The following is a 13,445-nucleotide window of genomic DNA, read 5'->3' on the forward strand; positions in this document are numbered from 1 at the left end:
CTCTTATTCAATCAAAGGACCACTTTTATTGCTGGCGCGCAGGCACCTGATTGCAATAACCTAGTTGATAGATGGGGTTGGGCCGCTACTGTAGCAGGTGTGCTACATGCGCCATGATAATCTGTTTTTATAAAAAGACCAGACAGGTCTACACATCAAGAGTTGCTTTGTGTTCAAATTACTTGATAAAATATGTAGATTATTTCAGTGAGTTAAGGCTCAGTGGGAAACTGCTCCTTTATTACCGCCTTGATTCACTGCTCCCACCGTGTGCCTTCCTGCAGTGAAGGCCCTCAACGGACGGGCCTGCAGGAATATTTCAGAGCTGCTGATATTCTGATAACGCTAAAATATTACCTACTTGCTGGTGTGAATCTAACTGAACTCAAGCAAAAATGCATTACTCTTTGACCTTGTTTGTGTTGCCAGATGAATGCCATTTCATCCTAAACAACCGGTAGATGAAAAATGGGGGTTGTTGTGGAAATGGAAAAATAAAGATCTTTTAAAAAGACATTGTTCTCTTAGGGCACACAGTGGAGATTGCTTTTTTTTTTTTTTTTTTTTTAAAGGGAGAGTGCTGTGGGTGGCTTTGAAAACATTGTGCTGGACAGAGTGACCTTTGCCTTTGGTACTAACTGAAGGATGAGTTAGTGCACTTTGGGGGCTGATTCAGCAAGCAGTAATGTATAGCAACATCAGTTTAGAGGCAAATTCACATGCCTATATTGTTTAGGGCTGCAACTAACAATTACTCCCGATTTCCACTGAATGCAGAACGGCTGCGGACCGGCTCCGCTGCGTGTCGGCTCCGTGCTCCGCCGTCTGTCAATACCCACCGGGTCCAGATTTGTTTGCCGCACGGCTGCGGCCATGACTGGATTAGATGAGTTGAGCAACATATTGTCTGTTTGAGGGTATATTCATATTGTTTTAAAACTCCTGCTGTATTTATTACATTGCTACTGTATTTATTAGATTTATAGTGTATTTGTATTGATTTCTGTATTTTAGGGGGCCTGTTAAGACCTGGCTAGGGACAACAGATGGAAACTAGCCCTTGTAGCTAACTTTGGCTTGTTTACAGCAAGTAACTTGTCTGTTGATCAATGAGCATTGTCCCTATCAAATAAATAAATAAAATAAATACATTCAGGTAGAATAGAACCACAAAACCAACAGTTAGGTTCCATCCAGAGGAGTAGAGGGGAAACAACTCTGCGCTGTGTTTTCAAGGTGTAGTGCAGGGAAATATGATCCGCCGTGAGCACGGTCTATTTTTTTTTGAAAATTAAGGGGATGTTTTACTTTGCTTCTGTGCTCGACTTCCTGTCCCGCACTTCCATCTGCCGTGTGCTGAATTGCTGCGGAGCTCTCCGGCGTCCGGCAAAAATACAAGCTCTGCGGTTACTTTCATTGTTGATTAAACTGTTGATTATTTTCTCTATTAATCAATTACTTGTTTGGTCTATAAAATGTCAGAAAATGGTGAAAAATGTGCAACAATGTTTCCCAAAAGCCCAAGATGATGTCCTCAAATGTCTTGTTTTGTCCACAACTCAAAGATATTCAGTTTACTGTCACAGAGGAGAGAAGAAACTAGAACATATTCACATTTAAGAACATTTATTGTTTCGTTTTTGTTTCCGTAAAAAAATGACTCGAACCGATTATCAAAATAGTTGGCGATTAATTTAATAGTTGTCAACTAATCCATTAATGGATTAGTCTTTGCAGCTCTGAAACGGTCCATACGTGTGGAGGGACTTAGTTGCCATGCACAACAGCTGAATTCTCGGGATATCGTGAAATCACGGGAGAATCGCGGGATCACATATCACACGGAAATCCAACCTGATGCGTTTGTGTCGGGAACTACCAGCGGACCGAACCAATCAGCGTCCGGTGAGGTGCTACTGTCAGCTGCGGGCGTGGTTTGGGTGTGCGTGACCTCCGTGACTGTATGTGCCTGCCCTTTTCCAAAAATCCTGCTTTGCAGATGGTTCTGTGTTAACAAACTATCTGGGGCACCAACGTACATGCGAGAGTAATGAATTTCAGTTCTAATGTTTGGAACGTCAGGGTTAGGTAGTCTTGAAACAAACTAGTTTATACGATGTGTCGTCCGACCACGTCTAAACAGGCAAACGTGGGTGTACTTGCAAAGAACGGCTGCGCTCAAGGATGGAGCAAAAAGCCTGCGGTCCCAGTGTCCGTCTGCCAATAAACAGAGACCCCTCTCTCTCTGAACAGGGGAGACTAACCCAAGCACAGACACACATTTCTCATGTGAAATAATCAGAACTTTTTCAACTTTGGCAAGAAAATAATTTGTGTTCACGTCACACCCTTGTGCAGTAAGAAACTGAAAGAGAAAAATGCTTGCAGGGCCTTTAAGCCTACTCTTTAACGCGATATAAGAGTCTTCAAAATGAATGCAATGGAATGAGATATATATATCTGGTAGCGGATAGTACAGTGTAGCAGTGTATGAAGGGTTGAGAAGAGCTCTGAGCTGCAGTGACTGCTAATGATTGGGTCCCTTTCACTTTAACCCTTAGACCTCGGTGGGTCCCCAGTCAGTCACCGGAATCATTCCATACAGCCTCCAACCAAACCAAAAAAATGATTTAAACCTTTTAGCGAGAAGATCCCTGAATTATTCAGCCCTGGCAAGAGTTACGCACCACAAATGTGATGATTATTTAATTGTTGCAGGGGACTCATGACATATTTAAAAAGGCGGTGAATTATTAATTTCTCACCTTCACAGTTTGTCCAGCTTCAGGGCCGTCCTGGTGGGAACAGACAGAGGTAATTAGAATAGAGTTGGGAATTCAGAAATATTTACATCAATAATTCAGATACATTTTAATTCCAGTCGAGACACAGTACCTAACTTCTTTCTTCCGATTAACAAAAAGGATTGTTTCATTCCTTCTGTGCTGACATTTGTTTCTCTATGACCATTTATTATTTAATTTTTCTTCCAGTGGAGGGACAAAAAGACTAATTAGTATATTTTTTACACTTATAAATATATATATGTAATATACAATATGTAATACGCATATGAGTAGATACATGGATTACATACACTATTTCTATTGAAAGATATAGATCAAAGAAAGAAAAATGTAGAAATGCATTCCAGAAATCACCATTCAGCATATTCAACGCTGTCTACAAAACATATGTTTATTTTTGAAAGATATTTTAGGCATTTTAGGCCTTTTATTTTGACAGCACAGCTGAACGAAGTGCAGCAAAGTGCCGTGTTGAGAAGCAAACCTCCATATATGGGCGCGCGCTCTCCCAACTGAGCTACCCGGGCGTCTATGTTTATAGGTTTTGTATGTGTGAACCAATTTCCTTTTTTTCTTAAATGTACATTTTTATGAATGTATCTGCGGGGTTCACTGAAACTGTATTTGTTATCCTCTAATATCCACTGCTGATAACTAAAGCACTAACTAAACATTTGCTTGGTCAAAGGACTCAATAATTGGATATTATCACTGGATCAAATGATTGTATGAATGTGTAAAAAACTTCACTGTCCTCCAATAAAGCACAACATTTAAAAAGCAGAAGAAGACATGGCTTTATGTATCCTGCAAATGGGAAATTCATGTTTTTTCACTCTGCTTCACTGTAAGAAAAAAAAATCAGTGGAAAAACAGATAATATCCATAAAATTACCAGCACCTTTTCAGTTAAGTTTACAGACATTTCTGTTAATCAAAAAAACTGAAAATATTCTCTACCGTAACTACCGTTTTTTTTCAACCCTATTTTTCTATGTTTATGTGGCTAAGTGACTGATGGGAACAACAATCTCTGAAATTGGTCCAGTATTAAGCAAGATTGCTGCAGTCGGCAGTGGCGAAACAAGCTACAATGTAACATTAATAGGGCAATTGTCCAGCTTGTATTTACCTTCACAAAAGTGCTCGTTTTGCCACTGAAAGGCTCAGATTAATATTCTAAGTGTCTGACAACATTATGGAAAAGATTTCTAAGGAGGTCGAACTTTCTGTTAAAGAGTAAGATCCTTTTTTAAACATAAAAACAGCCGCAAAATTGCATTCACTAAACCCACCAGATGTAAATAAACAGTAATTTTAACATCGTAAAATACACTTTGTTTTGGGTTGCCTTTTCACTTTTCCAACCATCACAATAAACACATAGTTTACCGATTTACATGAAAATATGTTGGCTCTATACAAGCTAAAAGTATTGCTTTTTTAAATGGAGTCTGGTGGGTTTAGCGCTAGCGACCTCAGAGCTGTTTGTGGTTGAACAGAAAGGTCTCAAAGAGATTTTAAAGGTCTATCTCTGAAGGGTTCCTTTCCATAATGTTGTCAGACACTTAGAATATTCTGTGAAGGTAAACACAAGCTGGATAATTGCCCTATTAACGTTACATTGTAGCTTGTTTCGCCACTGCCGACTGCAGCGATCTCGCTTAATACTGGTCCACTGCAAAATATGGTTGTTCCCATCAGTCACATAGACAGAAAAACATAGGAAAGTAGGGTCCAGGTTGAAAAAAAATGGTAGTTACCCTTTAATGGACATTTCTTTTCATCCAAAAATCAAAATATGGAAAAACACCTGTGAAAAATCATTACAGAAAATTCCATCATATTAACACTGTATATTAGCCCGTAGCTCTACGGACTTTTCTAACAGTGCTGGCACAGTTATTACACACACGGTCGTTACTTAAATGGGAATTATCAGATAAAAAGGCAGAGAGCGAAAGTGTTCTGATCTCTCTTTTTCTCTCTCTTTCCTCGAGAGTGACTGCTCCGGAGCACAACTACTTCTTCATCTGCTGACAATGAAACCCTTTCAACATGCGTTTTCTTCTCAGACATAGTCATATTAGGTGTGATCACATTCACTGGGATTATACTTTATTTGTCAGCAGATGATGACTGGAATTTGCACGTGTCTCGTTCATATCACACATCAGTGTGGCAAGAAAAAAAAAAAAAAAAAAGAACTCTGATGAGCTCCCGTGTTATTTAACACTGATCTAGGAAATTTTTTTGCGTTTTGTGTCCCCAATCCAAAGATCTTTTTTTTTTCTTCTTTTTTCCCTCAAGTGAGGTTGACTTGTGTGATATTATTATTTGTCACAGGAGTGGCGTACTGCAGAGAACAGTTGCCCCCTCCTGCAGAGAGTTCCCCTTTAATGTGTCGGCTGGAACCCGGGAACTGTCACAACTAATCTCCCATCATCAATTCTCATCACCTCCCCAGTCAAGGAAAATGATATCCAGGCAAAGATTCCCTGCAAAACAATTTTCTCTGACAGGACCGCAGAGCAAGCTATACTGCCATTTTGATATTACCATATATATCAGTGGTTATGCAGAACAAGGCCATTCAGTCGGGGACCAGAGCCTGTCTAGGTGTCAGAGTAAGCTCCGTATTTAGCTCCCATCATACGGCAGCAGAGCCCATCCATAAAAAAAAAAAAAAAAAAAAACACCAATAGGCCATTGGTCTTTTCTTAAGATTTAAAATTCTAATTAACTTCCAGCGAGTACAATGAGACACATTTTTCAAATATGAATAACTTTTTCTTTCTTGATTCAAGTACACTGATCTGCTTGATTCTGTTTTAACCCATTGAAAACCTATTACCCTTTAAAATGTTGTTTTAAGTGGATTTATTTTGGGACATAAAAAATATTTTGCTCCACACAGTATGATAGTATCCTCTTGTTCCAAACTATCTCAAACTATGTTGACACTGCACTTTGTTTATGTTCACACTGCACTACAATAGTATTTGTAAAACAATCTTTTTCACCTAATCTCATTTTACTTTGATCCACTTATTGACTCGCTCTTTTCTTACTCTTATTTTACCTTGAATCTGACTGGGAGCAACTAGAACTAAACAATTACCCTGAGGGGAATCAATAAAGCATTCTGATTCTTTGAAGTCCGCACTCAAGACTTCAATGTTTTCTGTGTCTGGTCAAATTCATAAATTTTTGGGAAATTTTGGGATCTCCACAAGACTTCAGAATAAAGTTTATTAGGTTGAACCGCAGACTGTCTGTTCAATCCCTCCTCGGTGAAGGCCGTGTGAAAGCTCTTATTTCTGCCCCGAGGAGCGAGCATCGAGGAGGGATCATCGAGGAGCTATAGGCGAGGAAACAGGAGAGCAGCCTTCCCGGAAGCCGTGTTGCTGAAGGAGATCCTCTTCGGTCGGAGGGACTAAGACACAAGGAAGGGAGGCAAGTAATTAAAGGATAATTCCAGCGCAAAATTAAGCTAGGGGTTAATAACATCTGTGTACCGAGTCTAACGTTCTCTGGGACATGTTTTCATGCTAATCTAATGCGTCTCTAGCTTTAAACAAGCTAACCGCAAACGGGTGGTTAGCTGCTAACGCTAGCTTTCGGGGCAGATGGTAAATCGCTATTTCTATACCATTAACAAGGCTCAAAATAGCACCACACTTCAACGGTAGCATAATGAGGGTCCCTACATGTAACCCGAAGCATTGCGAACTTTGTAAGTGTAGTGACAGTTTAGGAAAAAGATAGATTATAAATACTGTAGCGTTCATGTTTACATGCGGCCGCTATCTTGGAAAACCGTCATGAGCAGTCGAACAACGAAGGCCGTGCAACCAGTAACCCGTAACATAGCTCAAACACAGCGTTCGCGATTCTTTTATGGCGAATGAAAGGCTTGACCCAACGAAGTAGGTCACTGAATCAAATTGAAGTATTGACGTCAACACTGCTGCCAGTTCTGTCATTGTTTACCTTTTTTTCGTCTTCTTCTAGTCCATAGAAATAGCAAAGCTGGTAGCCTTTACTCACTAGCGCCACCTCTGTTCAGGATTAGACTGCAACTACTCGCGGGAGCATAAACAGTTACGGCGCTCCCATGACGTCACATAGGTCGGCTACAGCGAGTATACCCCACGTTTAAAGCCTCAGATCCCCTTCAGCTAAATTTTAGAATGCATTCCTACACAGAATGTGGCCTGTGTGTTTGGTCTCCCATTTCTTACAGTGCAGTCACTGTATGGAGAATTACAGCGACTAGTGACTTGCATAATGACATGTGCCTCTATTGTATTGAGGCGGACATGAACAATTGTAAACTTCTACTTTGATATGTTGAAATAGAAAATTTAAGATTTTTTTTTTCCACTTACTGACAGAAATTCTGATGAATGGGATGATCTGGTTTTCATGATTTTAACATTTATGAGAAAATCCCTGAGTGTCTTTTAGAGGTTCGTCTTCACTGATCTCCCGATTCGATTCAATTACGATTATCAGGTCTTCGATTCGATATCTCGATGCATCACGTTGCGTCAAACATTTTTTTCTATTAAAGCCATTTAGGATATTTGACTTGACAAGCTTGCATTGTCAAGTGCAATGCCCAAGCTGCAATAAGTAACTTTACAGTTGAATGATGAGGTGTTTGGGTTCGTTTCTTTAAGGTAGCTACCACGAAGGTTACCTATTTTGGATTAGTCATATACCACCCTACTTTTAACCTGCAAATCTATTGTGCTGTATTGGAATAACTGACCCCCGAAAACTCTTTAACAAAAAAGGTATTGTTTACTGAACTGATAACTCAAATGTACAAATAATATTTAGCCAGAAGATTGAATAACAAAAAAAAGGTAGACATAATAAACTGGCCATCAGATATTTAACCATTTTTTGGTTTTGGAAGGCCTGAAACAAACGGTGCACAGCACAGGAGAAAATGACTACTTATCCTTTTTGAATAACAGGGTTATATGAATAACTACTATGGTGTGATTGCTGTATATTTCCTGAGTTAGGGCCAAAGATCCTGAAAATATTATACATTTATATCATGTCACACCAAGATGAGTGGTACCCGGTGGGGTCTTCTGCTGGTGTAGCCCATCCGCCTCAAGGTTGTTTGTGTTGTGGCTTCACATATGCTTTGCTGCAGACCTCGGTTGTAACGAGTGGTTATTTGAGCCAAAATCAGTCGGCCCATTCTCCTCTGACCTCTAAAATCAACAAGGCATTTTCGCCCAGAGGAATGCCACATACTGGATGTTTTTCCTTTTTCAGACCATTCTTTGTAAACCCTAGAAATGATTGTGCGTGAAAATCCCAGTAACTGAGCAGATTGTGAAATACTCAGACCAGCCCGTCTGGCACCAACAACCATGCCACGATAAAAGTTGCTTAGATCACATTTCTTTCCCATTCTGACATTCAGTTTGGAGTTCAGGAGATTGTCTAGACCTGGACCACACCCTTAAATGCATTGAAGCAGCTGCCATGTCATTGGTTGATTAGATAATTGCATTAACGAAAATCTTACAGTTGTTTCTAATAATCCTTTAGGTGACTGTACGATCGAGAGTCTACACAGGGTGTTTTATTTTGAAATTTGAAAAAATGCTCTAACCCTTCCACTTCCTGCACTTCCTCGCGGTGCCGTCAAAAATAGACTTGGAGTGTATTTTTAGCGGAGCAGAGCAGAGAGCCACTTCTGCAATGCCTGGCGGCTGGTGGAATAACAAGCATTGTCTTGAGTGGCCGTGATTGCTGCCGGCGGCACAATGCAGCACAGGCGCACCTGGTGGAATCTAGGGGTCAGTGTGTGTTTTACCTGGATGGCGATGGTGAGGGAGGTGGCATTGAAGTGCTTCTCCACCAGGTTGGCGACTCTCTGAGCGGTGCTGAATAAGTCTGCCACTTCATCTGGCCGGAGATCCCGAAAACGCTCCACCGGTCTCAGAGGGCACACCAACACATCTGAACAAGTTCTGTTAAAGAATTCTGTGCTGAAGACACATTGGAATATTTCTAACCCTGAAACTGAAAAGTTAACTCACTCTCACACATTACAGCAAGTCTCTCTCAGCTTCAGCGTGACAAACAATTTCGACAGGCAATAATGGACGCTGGGTTCATTTTTTTTTTTTTTTAAACAGGGACTGATTTGATCTTTGTGCGTTTTAACATCCAGTTGAGGAACAAGAAAGAAGTTGATAGCAGAGCGGACCAACATCATTAGGTTCCATTACTGAAGACACTGGTGCATGTTACACAAAGCCAACACAAAGCCTCAACTCATGATGAAATGAATAGTAGAGATGTTCCAACATAAAATATTTTGACATACCATTTTTTTCTTCCCGACACCGATTCCGATACCTGAACTTGCATATCGGACAATACCAAGTACCAATCCGATACCTGTGTGTCATAGTATTGTATTATGTTTTAACAGATGTAGACTAATACCCTTGTATGGATGTGATGTGATTGCAATCACATGACAGAACACAAACTATGAATACCATAGAACTTTCTTTTACTATCCAGTATGACAGCGAGTCATAACGACCGAACCGACTGACTATAACAGAACATAAGTAAACTACTTTAAAGTAGACTATCTTCGGGGCTAAATTATGTATCAGTTCGCTGCATAAACTCCAGTACTTGTCGATACCGATACCAGCATTTTAGGCTGTATCAGAGGCTTTTTTTCCCAATACTGAAATCGGTAACGGAACATCTCCAATGAATATCACAACATTGTCTGGATCATATGGACTCTTCTCATGCACACAAACAGCAGCCCATTTGAAGGCAATATACTACACAACTAGGGCTGGGCAATATATATATGTGTATATATATATATATATATATATATATATATATATATATATATATATATATACATACATATATGTGTGTATTCAAGTATGGTCTGGTTTAGGTATGAAATCAGTTGTGGTATTGATCGGATCAGTTTATTATTATTATTATTACTGTTTTTAACGCATACAGTGTAGGAAGTGACAGTGTAACATCACACCGAAAATTATATTTTTTATGATTTCATGTGCCAAATAAATTAACGATTGAGTGATTATTTCACAGCATGAGATAAGTCATCTTATAGGCTGAATGCTATGGTAACTGTGCAATTATACGGATATGGGATGTGGATATATTATGTTACGTACAGTACATTGCATATAGGGCTGTGCAATTAATCTAATTTTAATTGGGATTACGAGGCTCCTCACGATCACAACAACAACATAATGGAGAAAAACAATTATTGTGATAACTATTTTATTCCATAATCCAGTAGCCCTGATTGCATCTGAGGTTTCCCCGGTGACCTTTGTGGGGAAAAGGAAGACTAAAATGGGTGAACTGTTATTATTGATCACCACTTATTAAATCCCTCCATCAGCTGCTTTTTAGAAGACAAGTGCAGTTTCTGTTTGAAGCAAATTGCATGGTTCCCGGTATTATTTTTTGTCTCACAACTTTATTGTGTAAATTCTTACAAACATGTGACACAAAAAGCAGTTATAAAACAATTGGTTCCAGTGTTGCTGCTTGCAGAGTTGTCAGCTGGCGTGCCCGTCAGAGAGAAACAACTCATGCCATGGTAAATGGTAAATGTACTGCATTTTTATTTAAGGTTGGTGTGTAATAATACTTAAATCTATAGCATACTATCTAACTTAACATACAGTACAGGCCAAAAGTTTGGACACACCTTCTCATTCAATGTGTTTCCTTTTATTTCCATGACTATTTACATTGTAGATTCTCACTGAAGGCATCAAAACTATGAATGAACATATATGGAATTATGTACTTATCAAAAAAGTGTGAAATAACTGAAAACATGTCTTATATTTTAGATTCTTCAAAGTAGCCACGCTTTGCTTTTTTATTAATAAGGGAAAAAAAATTCCACTAATTAACCCTGACAAGGCACACCTGTGAAGGTAAAACCATTTCAGGTGACTACCTCATGAAGCTCATTGAGTGAACACCAAGGGTTTGCAGAGTTATCAAAAAAAGCAAAGGGTGGCTACTTTGAAGAATCTAAAATATTAGACATGTTTTCAGTTATTTCACTCTTTTTTGTTAAGTACATAATTCCATATGTGTTCATTCATAGTTTTGATGCCTTCAGTGAGAATCTACAATGTAAATAGTCATGAAAATAAAGGAACACATTGAATGAGAAGGTGTGTCCAAACCTGTGGCCTGTACTGTATCTCCAATGTGGTTTTCCACCAAATGCCTCATCAAACCAAACTTCCTTTAACGGAAACTTATAAACAGGATACAGCACACATTGACACTAGAGGCAACTATGCTGCAGTGATTGCAGAAGAGAGAAAAGTGTCATTTGAAGAGGAGTGCCAGAACAGTATCTCACTCATTCACATTTAGCGAACCAGAAATGGGAGCTGTGTGTGTGTTAATGTCAGACCAGTTTTACACTGCCAGCCAGGGCCCGTTTTAGCGTGCTATATTAGGGAGGGTGGTTAATTGAATTGAATTGGTAGAAATAACGGGAACTGTGGCAATAAGTAGCCCTGAGGTTAGAGAAGTGGACAACTGGCCCAAAGGTTGCCGTTTCAAATCCTTGGTCAGATACCACAAAAATCTGGCCAGATGGCAGATGCTAATCTCTATTTTTTACAGAGTGAACACAGCGATGGACAGGTCTGCTTCTTCCATTGATTGAACACATTTTTTTAACTTTTGATTGGGTGGGCAAGACGCAGGTAGACCCACCCAGGTCCCTAGATACCGCCACCTTGCTGCAAACCATTGCAATCTATAGGACACAAAAGAACAACAGCTGCAGTTTACAAGTGCACATGAAGGCATGATAATATCGCCACCTACAGGAACAGAAAGTAACAGCTGCTGCAAGATTAACATGTATGCCTCATTCAGGTAATACGTGTTTTAATAATTATTTTTATTTATACGTGATGTGTTGTTTGTGTGTATGTCGTTGCATGTTGGAGATTTAACACATACTCAAACTCTACCTGTAAGCATGAATAAAAAATGGAACGTCATTGTGCGACAGTGTAAATTATACTTTCAATTAGAATCATAATTTAGCTTGGGTTGGCAAAACCCCAAACTTTCTAATCATCTCTGAAGCAAAGTTGACTTGATTAGCCATCAGACAAGCAAACCAGCATGTAAAAGACATCAGTTACACTTATATAGCTTAGTGTGAATATTCAGCAGCAAGAACATAATTCAGACCCTCTTTCTCCCCTTATTTCTATAGTCACTATTTAAATAAAGCATAAAATGCCTAAAAATATATCTTTAAGAAATATATAATGTGAATGTGAAAATGTAATAGAACATTTAAAAGGATATAGTATATAGTACATAATAAGTACATAGTAGGGAAAATACAGTGGGCTAGATTTATCAAGCCGTTTGCGCCTGTTTCCAGGCGCTAAATGGTCACAAAGACGGACGTAACCGATGCGGGCTATTTACAAACAGGGGCACTTGGGTAAAATCGCAGATTGTCTGCCACATGAGCGAGAAGAGACAAGTTGCGCTTTCAATATGCGTTCGTGGGAGGGTCGTGGGGAAAGTGGGAGTTCCACCCAAAAAGGTGGGAGGATAAGCGCAAAGTGCGCCTAATTATATATTCCGTGGTATTTACAAAGATTGTCAGTAAGAGCGCGTCTCTATTCTGAAGGGGAAATTCTCCGCCTCTTAAAAGCAGGTCTGAACCAGCCGCAATCGAGACCTTTATGCCGCTGGTGAAATGGCAACAGTAATTTGAGCAAGACGAAGACATAGGCGAGGCTGAAAATGTTTTTACCATAAGAATCACACTTTGTCAGTGAACACAACATCATTTAGCATTACAGATCACGAGACGCAGCGCAAACTGCACTAGTGCTAGTAAATCAGGCCCAGTGTGTCCCCATTTTGGCCCACTAAGAAAGTGTGAAACAACACTTGAAGAAAAATGATCCATTCCATTTAAGTCATGAAGGTCATGGAACATATTTCAAAAAAAGCTCTAATCCCACGTCAGAGTGATTGCACACAGAAAAGTAATCAAGCTCAGTGACAGAAGTAAGACACAGTTTGATGAGTGGCGCGGGCACTGCAGCAGAGAGCAAATATCCAAAAGGCTTCAGGAGCATGTTGCTTTCCTTCATGGGTCATTTGATCAATAACAGTGGCTTAAGGGAACAAAGTGAGAAGGAGGTTCTCTGGAAAGAACAATACAAAAAAAGAGCAAAGAACATGGGTGTTGCTTCGGCCAACAATGGAGGACGAAGTTGAAGGAAAAGCATTAGGTCCTTTTAAATTCGAGGCATCGTTGATGAAAAACTAAAATGTATAATAGTTTCAAGGAAATTGTATCATTTAATACAAAATGTTCTAGAGTCAAGTGTTTTAAGTGTATTTTTGTGCACCAGTCTATATATATATATATATATATAACCAAAACCACCATCTTTCCCGAACCGTAAGGTGGAGATTTAGTCATATGTTTGTTAAATATAAAGCTACAGCCAGCTGCCTGATATCTTCTTTGTTTAACCTGTACCAAAACCAATGTGTAAATCTGAC

The 13,445-nt window shown here is 39.4% G+C and overlaps 1 protein-coding gene across 2 annotated transcripts in view; it reads right to left on the reverse strand.

Moving 5' to 3' along the window:
- The window catches only part of fhit (fragile histidine triad diadenosine triphosphatase), a 383,478-nt gene that overhangs the window by 81,130 nt on the left and 288,903 nt on the right, over window positions 1–13,445 (reverse strand). For both annotated transcript variants that reach the window (XM_028576358.1, XM_028576357.1), the window contains exons 5-6: window positions 8,656–8,801; window positions 2,766–2,795 (exon numbers count right to left, since the gene is read on the reverse strand). In XM_028576358.1, coding sequence (XP_028432159.1) covers window positions 2,766–2,795; window positions 8,656–8,801 — 176 coding nt within the window. The remainder of the gene's footprint in view (window positions 1–2,765; window positions 2,796–8,655; window positions 8,802–13,445) is intronic.

The sequence above is a fragment of the Perca flavescens genome, chromosome 4, assembly GCF_004354835.1.
Source record: "Perca flavescens isolate YP-PL-M2 chromosome 4, PFLA_1.0, whole genome shotgun sequence".
Lineage (NCBI taxonomy): Eukaryota > Metazoa > Chordata > Actinopteri > Perciformes > Percidae > Perca > Perca flavescens.